This window comes from Schistocerca gregaria, chromosome 1 (assembly GCF_023897955.1).
Source record: "Schistocerca gregaria isolate iqSchGreg1 chromosome 1, iqSchGreg1.2, whole genome shotgun sequence".
Classification (NCBI taxonomy): Eukaryota; Metazoa; Arthropoda; class Insecta; order Orthoptera; family Acrididae; genus Schistocerca; species Schistocerca gregaria.
In genome coordinates this window covers 541,605,754-541,621,633 of record NC_064920.1, presented here as the reverse complement: position 1 = coordinate 541,621,633, position 15,880 = coordinate 541,605,754, and the positions used below count along the sequence as shown (strand labels likewise).

The window sequence follows — 15,880 nt, the reverse complement described above, 5'->3', positions numbered from 1 at the left end:
AAACATGAATGAGAGAAAAAACGAGAACAAAACATAAATTGCAAAGGAAACGCCCCATATATGGTAACAAAAATGTGTTCATACAAGCATTTCTCAACTGCAAACTGTGTCAAAGGCTATAAGAAGACTATGCAGTGCTTTGCAACAACAAATTCCCTCTGATTAGTGTGACGTCACAACTGTTTACATTAGATTCGTTTGATCACTTACGAGTGGGCTCGTGCCCATGCACAGTTTAGTCGCGTATGACTAGTACCTTCTCTCACTTCTGGCTGCAGATGTGTGACCTTCGGCTATAAAGTAGTGGCAGCAAGCAGCCAGATGCTACCTGGAAAAGTTTTACTGGTGCGTCGAAGCTGCCAGATTCACACATGTGCAGTGGGCCCGGATCTTGGGGGCGAGGGGGGACAGTAAACTCATATTCTTGAGGGGAAAAAACCTTGTTTCACAAAGTACCTAGCATCCAGCGCACATTGGTCTATCGATAATTCATATTATTTTAAATACATCCCTGTTGGTTTTTAACCATTTTTGAACACATTCTAAATTGTTTTCTGAATGAATCTGAGGATAATTCCAAAAGTAAGATTTCCTATTTTTTTTTTATAAGTAAATAGAGGTCTTTATTTCTACAATGGTTTACATTAGTTTACATCTTGAACATTTAGCTATTTTTCGACACAATCACTATTTCTGTCGATGCATTTTTTGTAAACACTGTGGCAGTTTTTGTATGCCCACATTATACCAGCTTGCCGCCATGCTGTTCAGAAAGTTATGCACCTCTTCTTTCACTCGTCATTGGAGGTGAATCGCTGGGACCATAATTAATGCTGACAGGTACTGAGAGACTCTGAAAAAAACTCAAATGGACAATTCAGAACTGGAGAAGAGGAATGTTGAGCAAGGGTGTAAACATTCTCCATGACAATGCTCGCTCACACATCGCTCAGCAAACCGTTACTCTCTTGCAAAAGTTTCAGTGGAACATAATCACCTATCCATCCTATAGTCCTGACGTGGCGGCCAGTGACTATCAACTGTTCCCTAGGTTAAAAGAACATTTGGCCGGAAAGCGATTCAGCTCCAACAACGAGGTGAAAGAAGAGGTTCATAACTTTCTGGATAGCATGGTGGTGAGCTGGTATGACATGGGCATACAAAACTGCCACAGCGTCTACAAAAATGCATCGATAGAAATGGTGATTATGTTGAAAAATAGCTAAATGTTCAAGCTGCAAACTGATGTAAACCATTGTAGAAATAAACAGGTCTATGTACTCATTAAAAAAATAGGAGACCTCACTTTTGGGACTATCCTTGCAAGTTGATTTCTGAATGCGTCTCTGACAGGGCAATCCTTGTCGCATCTAAAAATAAACTTTCCTGCCCACAAAGAGGGATGGGGCTATAAAAGCTGAGCGGAATAAGACCAAATGAATGAATGCCAATCGCTGTTTTGTTTATGTGATTCACTGAGTTTGCGAATGATCAGCATTGTCATAATTACATGTTATCTTCTCGGAGTATCCAAGACAATGAAATTTTGACAGGAAATTTTTGGTCACATTGCTACACTAGCAAGGGCCAGTTGTACAGTCCCCGGCCAGCAGCCGCTTAAGTTCTATTCTAGGAGTAGTGTGGAAAATGCGTTACACCAACACGTAATAACACTTAACTGGAGAGTAATTGCAGGACAACTAAACTGGTGATTGTGGCAGGGTTAGTGAAGTTAACCAGAGAATAAGTTTAGACAATGACAGGAATAGTTACAGAATTAGGGATGACAAGATTGTTTGTTAAAACAAGGAAGTAGAAGAAATGGTGACATTACACAAATCATGAATGAATATGATTATTTCAAATTTATTTGAAAATTTCGTACTACTACTTTTCGATCTCATGCTTGAGAAACTGGAGAGTATGAATGAAATGTGAAACTGCTACCGAACATAAAGCTTTTTGCTTGTAGTAGGGCTAGTAGCCATTTGATATTGGTACTTCATGAATTATGTTCTGTCATGGTATAAAATTGACCTTTTGTGCCAAAACAGTCTTGTTTATTTGGTGTGTGTTAAAATTGCTGCACTATTAGAAAGGCCTATTTTGTTTTATCTGGCAGACAGTTACAAAATATATGTAATCAGATCGAGAAACCCCACCAGTCTTGGGTACTATTTGTATTAACAGCTTTTTCAGTATTATACAGCGACATTTCGATTTTTCATGTAGCTTTCATGGAAAGGAAAGAATGCCATGTAAAGATCTAGCAACATAACAAGGTGAAGGGAGGGAATGCTAGGACCTAGGAATTAAAGAAATGTGTACTGTCTTGCATATCTCTTGTCTTTACAGGTTTTATGTACTCTATATGTAATTTTATGTTACACAAAACAGCAAGTAAAGAAATTTGGCTTTTATTAATCTTTTCTGCTGAGGGAGTCAATTTATTTGAAACAAAGTGTTCAATTCCACAGTATTGGCTAGTTTAGAGTGTTCACTTCATTTCAAGTGCACATTTTCATCTACTAGTACGTATGGCATTATGCCATAATAAAGAGCCGAACATGAGATAATACCGTGCTGGTACTCAAAGAGAATTTGCACCCAGAAAACCACACTGAAAAGCTTAATATCAGGTTTAAGCCTACTTCATTGGGAATCTGGACATGCGAGTGTGCACTTTAGCATGGTTCACGAAATTCTGATGCCCTTGGAGTATCCTCTGATGTCTTGTTTCTTTTATGACATAATGTAATATCTTTTAATGTTTTACACGTACAAACATACAGGCTTCCTATGTCGTTGTAGCTGCACAAGGGCGGTTACGCCTGTTGTCTGGCCCTCTCTGGTAACTGCTGAAACAAACCTATTGCTAAAAGGTTGCTGGAAAATATTTGGAATGGCGGTTTGAAAAGTGTTACTAACAAAGTACACTTCCTTTTACGCAAAATAAAATAAGTGTGAAAATGTACAATGAATTTCTTAATCTCAGAGCATTTGACTCTCATTTAAAAAATAACTCTTTGATGATAAGCCATTTAGAAGAATTTAGAGCCCAGAAGATCAGACATTAAGGTCGTTATTAAAAATTTTACTGGCACATTTGTGTGATACATCTTAAAGTGTAACATGCGCAAAAAGTATCGATATTATATGTGAAAGCTATGCTTTTCTTGTTGCAACACTGTGTATATTAATTATGATTAACTTTTGCTATTTGTGTGTTCGCACTACTTAACAGAGATGTTGCTATTGGCTGACTACATCATGTGCCCTATGCTCTGAATATCCGCTGTCACCAACTGGCGAGGTCATGTGACGTGAGCTATGACTGGCTTACAAAAGTGCATCGCAACTTGATTTGAATGCTTCGTAAAGTAATGTGCGGTGATTGGTGTAATCTGAATTTATACTTTTGTAGTACGAAAATAAGCAGCGTACATGTTACTACACATGAAAGATATTTACAAAACGCCCCCCCCCCCCCCCCCCCCCCCACCCGTGAGTTTTATTTTCTAAAGTGCCGGGGAAATTCTACGCTAGTATATAAAACCATAACCATTCAAAGGATTGATACATTATACAGTTCCGAGGGGAAGTATAAAGTTGTTTAACTCGTCCAGTATAAAGTGTATTTTTTATCGGGAAATTTTTTTCCTTGTCCGCGTATACATCCTGCAGCTCAATAAATACTATATATGTTTTCCTGTTTACTTCTAAATTCCTTTCCAAAATTTGATGATGTGTCAATATTGCCTTGCTTGTTCCTTTCCCTGATCTTGAGCCGAACTGATGATTGGCTAAATTCCAGTCTATTTTCTTTTCAGTCCCCTCTTTAACCATTGACAGTAATATTTTTAATGCAGGTGGCAGAAGAGCTGGTATTCTATATCTAAGACAGTCCTTTGTACCTGCTATCTTGGGTAATGCAATAGTTCGACTTTTTCTTATGTCAGCTAGTGTGATTCCTCCCATATAACATTTACATAACACAGTACACAACTGTGGTGTAAGACTTTTGCAAGAATGTCATCAACACCCAGTGCTTTATTTGATTTTAACCTGTTTGGTGCATGCATCAGTGGTCCTTTATTTATTTCAATCAGTTTTTCATCTTCAGTAACCTCATGTAAACTTTGTTTTAGCATATCTGTACAGGCGCCTATCACTTTAATCTCCTATGTCAAACAGCAACGTTCCATTTTTATCTCTCACTATGTTACTCATGGTTCTGTCTGTGCTGCAACAGTTTAATCTTCAAATAAGCTTCACCTTGTTCCCCATATTTAAAGTCGTGTTGTATTTATTTGCTAATTTTGCCCAGTCTTTTTTCTTTGAACAGCACATTGTTATGTTTTTTGAATGGTTTATATTGATCCAGGCACTTTAAGTCTTTTCCTTTTGTCACATTTTGTCAGTGAGTTCAGTTATTTCTGGGGTCATCCAAGATCCTGTTTTCATTATTCCTAATTCGACTGTCATATTTGACTTGGTATCATCCAAGCTGGTTTTTTCTGTGTCTGATTCCATTGTTGTATTAGTGAATTCTTGCGCAACCTCTGCTTCCATCAGTTTATAATATTGCCCATTTCGTTGGATATTTCAGCTAGTGCTTCTTAAATTTAATATTATATCTTCCCACAACAAGTGGTTACTATCTATATTAGTGCCAGGGTAACAGTGTGTACATTTTACTTGATTCCTGTACCTGTATGTCACTATTATACAGGGTGTTACAAAAAGGTACGGCCAAACTTTCAGGAAACATTCCTCACACACACAAAGAAAGAAAATATGTTATGTGGACATGTGTCCGGAAACACTTAATTTCCATGTTAGAGCTCATTTTAGTTTCGTCAGTATGTACTGACTTCCTTGATTCACCACCAGTTGGCCCAATTGAAGGAAGGTAATATTGACTTTGGTGCTTGTGTTGACATGCGACTTATTGCTCTACAGTACTAGCATCAAGCACATCAGTATGTAGCATCAACAGGTTAGTGTTCATCACGAACGTTTTTTTGCAGTCAGCGCAATGTTTACAAATGCGGAGTTGGCAGATGCCCATTTGATGTATGGATTAGTATTGGACAGTAGCCGTGGCGCGGTACATTTGTATCGAGACAGATTTTCAGAATGAAGGTGTCCCGACAGGAAGACGTTCAAAGCAATTGATCGGCGTCTTATTGAGCACGGAACATTCCAGCCTATGACTCGTGACTGGGGAAGACCTAGAATGACGAGGACACCTGCAGTTGACGAGGCAGTTCCTTGTGCAGTTGACGAGGCAGTTCCTTGTGGATTTGACGAGGCAGTTCTTTGTGCAGTTGACGATAAACCTAATGTCAGCGTCAGAGAAGCTGGTGCTGTACAAGGTGACGTTGACCACGTCACTGTATGGAGAGCGCTACGGGAGAACCAGTTGTTTCCCTACCATGTACAGCGTGTGCAGGCACTATCAGCAGCTGATTGGCCTCCTAGGGTACACTTCTGCGAATGGTTCATCCAACAATGTGTCAATCCTCACTTCCGTGAAAATGTTCTCTTTATGGATGAGGCTTCATTCCAACGTGATCAAATTGTAAATTTTCACATTCAACATGTGTGGGCTGATGAGAATCTGCACGCAATTGTGCAATCACGTCATCAACACAGATCTTCTGTGAACGTTTGGGCAGGCATTATGGTGATGTCTTTATTGGGCCCCATGTTCTGCCACCTACGTTCAATGGAGCACGTTATCATGATTTCATATGAGATACTCTACCTGTGCAGCTAGAACATGTGCCTTTACAAGTGCGACACAACATGTGGTTCATGCACGATGGAGCTCCTGCACATTTCAGTTGAAGTGTTCATACGCTTCTCAACAACAGATTTGGTGATCGATGGATTAGTAGAGGCGGACCAATTCCATTGCCTTCATGCTCTCCTGATCTCAACCCACTTGACTTTCATTTATGGGGGCATTTGAAAGCTGTTGTCTGTGTTCATATTGTGGACGGCTGTGATACAATGTGCCATTCTCCAGGGCTGCATCAGCGCATCAGGGATTCCATGCGACGGAGGGTAGATGCATATATCCTCGCTAACGGAGAAAATTTTGAACATTTCCTGTAACAAAGTGTTTGAAGTCACGCTGGTACGTTGTGTTGCTGTGTGTTTCCATTCCGTGATTAATGTGATTTGAAGAGAAGTAATAAAATGAGCTCTAACATGGTTTCCGGACAAATGTCCACATAACATATTTTCTTTCTTTTGTGTGTGAAGAATGTTTCCTGAAAGTTTGGCTGTACCTTTTTGTTACACCCTGTATAATCGATTTCCCATTACCACCAGGTGTCTTCCACATTTGCCACAATTTTATGTGAATGAACGAGTGAGTTGCAGTAATAATTTGTGATGTATCCTATATCTAGGCTTGAGACATGTGAATCAAAATTCACTGCTGCAAGGAGAAAAAGTTCGACACATCGTTAAGGTGTTTCTGATTCAGTTTCTCACAATTATATTTTATGAAGCTTGCATGTAATAAAGTTACCAGTCAGTATATCTTAATGTAGTTTATTTTCTGATTCCTTTTACAAATCATTTGTTTCTGAATCTAGTTTACAGCTAATGACACAAGAAAAGATTGTGTTCCTTCAAAATGTGTAATTTTTGTTCCACTGCTGTGTGACTGGGTGATATTCTTCTTTTTCAGGGAGAGTTTCAATGAAATGACTAGTGCCAACAAAGTACGATCTGTGGCTCGCAACCTGGAGCAGTTAATAGAGGAACTGCCTATCTTTCTCATGAGGCTGGAAGAAGTAACAGCTGCCCTTGATGATAGATTGGAATGGCATGAATTCAAATTTTGCTTTAAAGTTGGAACTTCCAAAGTGGTGAGTGTCTGCAGTATCCTGCACAGTAGTACTTAAAACTGACCAATGAGCATTTTCAACCTTCAGTCATAATTATAGAATTATTTTAAGAACTAAAATAAACAGATTATTCAACAGGAACTTGATTACAGTAGAAATATGGTTGCATTTTTTTGTACAAATTAAATGAAGTGATTAAGCTAGTTTGTTTTAACTTTTCTTGAGTAGAAAGTCGTTGTGTTACTTTACAAAGTTATATTTGAGAAACTCTAATCGTAATTCCATATTGTTAAATTATCAGACAGCAGAAAAAGACAGCCTGAATGGTTGACTGTAAGATTAAACAATGGTTAGCCCAGGATGGAATAATAATAATATGGAAAGGATAGAGTGCTGCTTATATTGTGTTAGGGAGCATTGGATCATGGAACGGCGTAAAGAAGAAGAATGCTCAACTTTTAAGCTTTTGCACAGAGTCTTCCAAGCACAACTCACATGTGGTCACTGTCTCCGGGAACTGGGCCCCAAGTGCCGAGATACGGTTGCCTCCTCCTATCCCCCCCTCCAAAAACTGTGTGTGTGTGTGTGTGTGTGTGTGTGTGTGTGTGTGTGTGTGTGTGTGTGTGTGTGTGTGTGTGTCAATGTGAGAATTTTTGGTAGAAAAGGAGCTAGTCCTTGAAAGTTAGTGTGAATGCTGTTTTCTGTTATGTCTTTCTGGGCTCCACACATTCTTCCCCTATTGGATGAATGGTCGCCTAGCTCCCTTATTTTACATGCTGCTCCATCCTGGAATTTCTATCGATCCCGTCTTCGGTGAATGGTCGCCTCTCCCTTATTTTACATACTGCTCCATCCTAGAATTTCTGTTAATGTTATAATGTTTTTTAAAAAGATATTTTATAAGAGGAAGCACAATAGTGCCAGATTATTCTTTATTAATACCGCAAGTGGAATTGGTGATTTTGGTCATTTTTGAATTAATCTCCTCAGATTTTTCATTATTTACGTTAGTAGATTTAATCTTATGTAGCAGATATTACTTTTCCCTACTGAACTGAGCTAAATAACTTGCACCATCTCTGTTTACACTTACAAAACTACTGTCAAAAGTACCAACACAATATTCTCCAAGAATTATACATATTGGTACATATTGCGAATCCTTTACAGATGAATGGAAAAACTGGTAGAAGCCGACCTCTGCGAAGATCAGTTTTGATTCTGCAGAAATGTTGGAACACGTGAGGCAATACTGACCCTACGATTTATCTTAGAAAATAGATTAAGGAAAGGCAAACCTACATCTCTAGCATTTGTAGACTTAGAGAAAGCTTTTGACAATGTTGACTGGAATACTCCCTTTCAAATTCTAAAGGTGGCAGGGTTAAATACAGGGAGTGAAAGGCTATTTACAATTTGTACAGAAACCAGATGGCAGTTATAAGGGTCGAGGGACATGAAAGGGAAGCAGCGGTTGGGAAGGGAGTGAGACAGGGTTGTAGCCTGTCCCTGATGTTATTCAATCTGTATATTGAGCAAGTAGTAAAGGAAACAAAAGAAAAATTTGGAGTAGGTAGTTAAGTCCATGGAGAAGAAATAAAAAGTTGAGGTTTGGCAATGTCATTGTAATTCTGTCAGAGACAGCAAAGGACTTGGAAGAGCAGTTGAACAGAATGGACAGTGTCTTGAAAGGAAGATATAAGATGAACATTAACAAAAGCAAAATGAGGATAATGGAATGTAGTCGAATTAAGTTGGGTGATGCTGAGGGAATTAGATTAGGAAATGGTTCAAATGGCTCTGAGCACTATGGGACTTAACATCTATGGTCATCAGTCCCCTAGAACTTAGAACTACTTAAACCTAACTAACCAAAGGACAACACACATCACCCAGCCATCACGTGGCAGAGAAAATATCTGACCCCGCCGGGAATCGAACCCGGGAACCCGGGCGCGGGAAGCGAGAATGCTTCTGCACGACCAAGAGATGCGGGAGATTAGGAAATGAGACACTTAAAGTAGTAAAGGAGTTTTGCTATTTGGAGAGCAAAATAACTGATGATGGTCGAAGTAGAGAGGATATAAAATGTAGAATGGCAATGGCAAGGAAAGTGTTTCTGAAGAAGAGAAATTTGTTGACATTGAGTAGATTTGTCAGGAAGTCATTTCTGAAAGTATTTGTATGGAGTGTAGCCATGTGTGGAAGTGAAACATGGACGATAAATAGTTTGGACAAGAAGAGAATAGAAGCTTTCGAAATGTGGTGCTACAGAAGAATGCTGAAGATTAGATGGATAGATCACATCTAACTATTGAGGAGGTATTGAATAGAATTGGGGAGAAGAGGAGTTTGTGGTATAACTTGACAAGAAGAAGGGACCGGTTCATTGGACATGTTCTGAGGCATCAAGGGATCACAAATTCAGCATTGGAGGGCAGCATGGAGGGTAAAAATCATAGAGGGAGACCAAGAGATGAATACACTAAGTAGATTCAAAAGGATGTAGTTTGCAGTAAGTATTGGGAGATGAAGCAGCTTGCGCAGGATAGAGTAGCATGGAGAGCTGCATCAAACCAGTCTCAGGACTGAAGACGACAACAACAACAACAACAACAACAACAAATTTTAATCTTTAAAAAAATGAAATGATCGTATGGCGTTGTTGGCTGGGAGGCCCCATGCCGGGAAGTTCAGCCGCCGTATTGCAAGTCCTCTTTAGTTGATGCTGCTTCGGCGACTTGCGAGTCAATGATGATGAAATGATGATGACGTAAGGTCTGTGACAAAGACACTTGTGTGATATTACTATAGGCCTTCAGTGTGACTGCCATCTGTAGGTTATCTGTGGAAAGTACATAGTTTGGTACAATATTTCAAATTTTTAAGCAGATAATTTAATGTGTTACAGAATTATGGTTTGCTAAAAACATCAGGTGATCTCGGTATCCATATGACGTCTGTGTCTCAATTGCTGTCACACTATCGTATAAGTTTGCTCCTTTGACGTTATGGTAGGTGTTAAACATTTGCTGGAGCATTATTTATGGTGTTGTGAAAGTATGAAAGATTATTTCATGATGACATTTTGTAATAGCATCTTGATCTCATGATGTCCTTCTATGACATATATGATGCAATGGGCCTAGATGACTACAAAATTAAATAATTTATGTGCAATGTAGAATTTTGTATCATACTTTTGTGTTCAAATGTATGTAAATAAAAATGGAAATAATAAATTGAAACGTGTTAACTTCATAGGTCAATGGAAAAATAAAAATAAATATTAATATCTGATTCAAATGGGACAAAAACACATCAGAAGGTGATTTATACTTTGAACTGTATGCATGAAAATGACAAAACTTACCAATTAGTACCACTTCTCAGTTATATATGAATAGGCCAATATCTAGTAAGGTCATCCGAAGACCAGTATCAGCTGCAAAGCGATTTAGAAAAGATTGCTGTATGGTGTGTCAGGTGGCAGTTGACGCTAAATAACGAAAAGTGTGAGATGATCCACATGAGTTCCAAAAGAAATCCGTTGGAACTCGATTACTCGATAAATAGTACAAGTCTCAAGGCTGTCAATTCAACTAAGTACCTGGGTGTTAAAATTACGAACAACTTCAGTTGGAAGGACCACATAGATAATATTGTCGGGAAGGCGAGCCAAAGGTTGCGTTTCATTGGCAGGACACTTAGAAGATGCAACAAGTCCACTAAAGAGACAGCTTACACTACACTCGTTCGTCCTCTATTAGAATATTGCTGCGCGGTGTGGGATCCTTACCAGGTGGGATTGACGGACATCGAAAGGGTGCAAAAAAGGGCAGCTCGTTTTGTATTATCGCGTTATAGGGGAGAGAGTGTGGCAGATATGATACACGAGTTGGGATGGAAGTCATTACAGCATAGACGTTTTTCGTCGCGGCGAGACCTTTTTACGAAATTTCAGTCACCAACTTTCTCTTCCGAATGCGAAAATATTTTGTTGAGCCCAACCTACATAGGTAGAAATGATCATCAAAATAAAATAAGAGAAATCAGAGCTCGAACAGAAAGGTTTAGGTGTTCGTTTTTCTCGCTCGCTGTTCGGGAGTGGAATAGTAGAGAGATAGTATGATTGTGGTTCGATGAACCCGCTGCCAAGCACTTAAATGTGAATTGCAGAGTAGTCATGTAGATGTATATGTAGATCTATCAGAATGAATTCTCTTACCTCTAAAAATTTTACAAGCCTTTAAAAGATTTTTAGTCTTAACCTGAGTTCAGTCCCACAACTTGTTCCCGTCTTTCCTCTTGTTCTGTCCATTGTTTTTTGTTGTGGTCTTCAGTCCTGAGACTGGTTTGATGCAGCTCTCCATGCTACTCTATCCTGTGCAAGCTTCTTCATCTCCCAACACCTACTGCAACCTATATCCTTCGAATCTGCTTGGTGTATTCATCTCTTGATCTCCCTCTATGATTTTACCCTCCACACTGCCCTCCAGTACTAAATTGGTGATCCCCTGATGCCTCAGAACATGTCCTACCAACCAATCCCTTCTTCTTGTCAAGTTGTGCCACAAATTTCTCTTCTCCCCAATTCTGTTCAATACCTCCTCATTAGTTACGTGATCTACCCATCTAATCTTCAGCATTCTTCAGTAGCACCACATTTCAAAAGCTTCTATTCTCTTCTTGTTCAAACTATTTATCGTCCATGTTTCATTTCCATACATGGCTACACTCCATACAAATACTTTCAGAAAAGACTTCCTGACACTTCAATCTATACTCGATATTAACAAATTTCTCTTCTTCAGAAATGCTTTCCTTGCCATTGCCAGTCTACATTTTATATCCTCTCTACTTCAACCATCATCAGTTATTTTCCTCCCCAAATAGCAAAACTCCTTTACTGCTTTGTCTCATTTCCTAATCTAATTTCCCCAGCATCACCCGACTTGATTAGACTACATTCCATTATCTTCATTTTGCTTCTGTTGATGTTCATCTTATACCCTCATTTCAAGACACTGTCCATTCCATTCAACTGCTCTTCCAAGTCCTTTGCTGTCTCAAACAGAAGTACAATGTCATTGGCGAACTTCAAAGTTTTTATTTCTTCTCCATGGATTTTAATTTCTACTCCAAATTTTTCTTTTGTTTCCTTCACTGCTTGCTTAATATACAGATTGAATAACATCGGGGAGAGGCTACAACCCTGTCTCACTCCCTTCCCAACCACTGCTTCCCTTTCATGCCCCTCGACTCTTATAACTGCCATCTGGTTTCTGTACAAATTATAAATAGCCTTTCGCTCCCTGCCACCTTCAGAATTTGTAAGAGAATATTCCAGTCAACATTGTCTAAAGCTTTCCCTAAGTGTACACATGCTAGAAATGTAGGTTTGCCTTTCCTTTATTTTTCTTCAAAGATAAGTCGTAGGGTCAGTATTGCCTCATGTGTTCTAATATTTCTACAGAATACAAACTGATCTTCCCCCGAGGTCAACTTCTACCAGTATTTCCATTCGTCTGTAAAGAATTCGCGTAAACATTTTGCAGCTGTGACTTATTAAACTGATAATTCAGTAATTTTCACTTCTGTCAACATCTGCTTTCTTTAGGATTGGAATTATTATATTTTTCTTTATGTCTGAGGGTATTTCACCTGTCTCATACATCCTGCTCACCAGATGGTAGAGTTTTTTCAGGACTGGCTCTCCCCAGACTGTCAGTAGTTCTAATGGAATGTTGTGTGCTCCCGGGCCTTGTTTTGACTCGGGTCTTTCAGTGCTCTGTCAAACTCTTCATGAAGTATCATATCTCCCATTTCATCTTCATCTTCATCTACATCCACATCCTCTTCCATTTCCATAATATTGTCCTCAAGTACATCGCTCTTGTATAGACCCTCTATATACTCCTTCTACCTTTGTGCTTTCTCTTCTTTGCTTGGAACTGGGTTTCCATCCAAGCTCTTGATATTCATACAAGTGGTTCTCTTTTCTCCAAACATCTCTTTAAGGGTATCTACCTTACCCCTAGCGAGATAAACCTCTACATCCTTACATTTGTCCTCTAGCCATCTCTGCTTAGCCATTTTGCACTTCCTGTTGATCTCATTTTTGAGACGTTTGTATTCCTTTTTGCCTGCTTCATTTACTGCATTTTTATATTTTCTCCTTTCATCATTTAAATTCCAAATGTCTTCTGTTACTTCATCTCTCAGAGCTACCCATTCTTCTTCTACTGTATTTCTTTCCCCCATTCCTGTCAATGGTTCCTTTATGCTCTCCCTGAAACTCTGTACAACCTCTGGTTTAGTTAGTTTATCCAGGTCCCTTCTCCTTAAATTCCCGCCTTTTTCCAGTTTCTTCAGTTTTAATCTGCATTTCATAACCAATAGATTGCGGTCAGAGTCCACATCTGCCCCTTGAAATGTCTTACAATTTAAAACCTGGTTCCTAAATCTCTGTCTTACCATTATATAATCTATCTGAAACCTGTCGGTATCTCCAGGCTTCTGCCATGTATACAGCCTTCTTTTATGATTCTTGAACCAAGTGTTAGCTATGATTAAGTTGTGCTCTGTGCAAAATTCTACCAGACGGCTTCCTCTTTCATTTCTTACCCCCAATCCATATTCGCCTACTATGTTTCCTTCTCTCCCTTTTCCTACTGTCGAATTCTAGTCACCCATCTCCCTTCACTATCTGAATAATTTCTTTTTTCTCATCATAAATTTCATCAATTCCTTCATCATCTGCAGAGCTAGTTGGCATATGAACTTGTACTAATGTAGTAGGCGTGGGCTTCATGTCTATCTTGGTCACAATAATGCATTCACTATGCTGTCTGTAGTAGCTTACCTGCACTCCTATTTTTTATTCATTATTAAACATACCTACTCCTGCATTACTTCTGTTTGATTTTGTATGTATAACCCTGTATCCACCTGACCAAAAGTCTTGTTCCTCCTGCCACCGAACTTCACTAATTCCCACTATATCTAACTTTAACCTATTCATTTCCCTTTTTAAATTTTGTAACCTACCTGTCCAATTAAGGGATCTGACATTCCAAGTTCCGATCTATAGAACACCAGTTTTCTTTCTCCTGATAACAACGTCGTCCTGGAAAGTCCCCGCCCGGAGATCCGAATGGGGGACTATTTTACTTCCGGAATATTTTACCCAAGAGGACGTCATCATCATTTAACCATACAGTAAAGCTGCATGCCCTCAGGGAAAATTACAGCTGTAGTTTCCCCTTGCTTTCAGCCATTCGCAGTACTAGCACAGCAAGGCCGTTTTGTTTAGTATTACAAGGCCAGATCAGTCAATTATCCAGACTGTTGCCCCTGCAACTACTGAAAAGGCTGCTGCCCCCTCTTCAGGAACCACACGTTTGTCTGGCCTCTCAATAGATACCCCTCCATTGTGGTTGCACTTACGGTACGGCTACCTCTATCGCTGAGGCACACCAGCCTCCCCACCAACTGCAAGGTCCATGGTTCATGGGGGGGGGGGGGGGGGGGGGGTGTTCTGTCCATATTCATAGCAATTACTTCCCAAAAATTGCCAAGTTTTTGTAGTATTGTTAGTCCTTAAACATGATTAAATTTATAGATAAAATGTATGTTTCTGTGTAACTAAAACTACTGAAATACATCCCGATGACAAATGGAGATACTTTTTACTTGGACTAAATCTTTAATAAACTGTTCGTACTTCAGTGGCAGGCTCTATTGGGAGAGTTGAAATCTGCAGTTACAGTGCAGTACCACTCTGTCAGATTGTCAGCACTAGATGTTCAGTGTGCAAAGGTTTGTTATGTTTTGGTGCAACTGGAAAGAATAAACAAAAAATCAATTAGAAACAGTCTGGTTATTACATTATATTAATTGCTTTAGTTGTGCTACTTTGTGTTTTATGTCCATCAATGGTGTGCTTTGGCAATATGTTGCAATCAGATCATCTGCAGTGATTTTAAATTTGTATTAAGGATTTTTAGTACTTTGAATGAATGAATGATAACAATACAGCACTTCAAAGCATTGTTCTTCTGGTTGTTTAGCTGAATTGTAGTGCCAAAGTTAGCCTTGTAGGAAAGTGTAAGTCTTCTTTAAAAGTGACCATGTATAGAACATTAATGTGATCCATTCTTGTGCCATCCTGCTGGCTACCTTGTTTAGATTGTCGAGTTGTTTCCTTGTGTCTTCTTTTGTCTTGCTGTCTATTGGTACACTGCCTGCATAGGCTAGGCAGACCATTTGGGCTATATGTGCATCTTTTGCATTCTTATTTCATAGTTTATTGCTTTCCACTATCATCATGGTTAGCAAAATTAGTGACAGTCAAATTGAAGTTCTGCACTTATCTTGATCTCAAACTCTTCATTTAGTGCTCCTCTCAATCATACCTTCACCATGCATCTGTCAGAGTACTCATATACAGTTTGGTGTAGTGCCATCTGATCCTTTGTTCTTAAAGATCATTCAGAATCTGTCTGCCGATGGAATTGTGTATTTCTTATAATCTTGGAAGTTTGGTACCACCTTTTCGTTCTTTAAGATCCTGAAATATATTGGCTGTTCAAGGGTAAATATCCATTGCATGCATCTTCCCGCCTTTCTGAGTCTCACTTGATATACTCCGAATATACTGTATATCTGTTCGGCTTTCTTTAGTGATAGTTTTGACAATGCGTTGCAGCCAATATCTAGTTGCAATATTTCTCTGCAGATGTTTCATCCCTCTCATCTCCCTTCTTATATCAGAATCTTGATGGTGTTGTTTATCCTCTCCACTTTATTGTCTATGCTGCCATTCCATCTTTTCCAGTTGCTTCGTTATTGTATATTGCAGATAATACATTTGAAACTTATTTTTCACTGTATGATTTCCTATAATAATGAGTTTCTGAAGAAATTAGTAGTAATATTGCAGTCAGTTTGGAACTGGTATAGGAATGTTGAAAATAGAAATTCAGAGATTCAGTAAAAAGGGGAAAAAATTG

The 15,880-nt window shown here is 39.0% G+C and overlaps 1 protein-coding gene across 1 annotated transcript in view; it reads left to right on the top strand.

Annotated features, from left to right (window-relative positions):
- LOC126355708 (uncharacterized) overlaps window positions 1-15,880 on the top strand; it is a 121,005-nt gene that overhangs the window by 59,404 nt on the left and 45,721 nt on the right. The window contains exon 10 of the mRNA XM_050006079.1: window positions 6,707-6,887. Within this exon, the coding sequence (XP_049862036.1) occupies window positions 6,707-6,887 (181 nt within the window). The remainder of the gene's footprint in view (window positions 1-6,706; window positions 6,888-15,880) is intronic.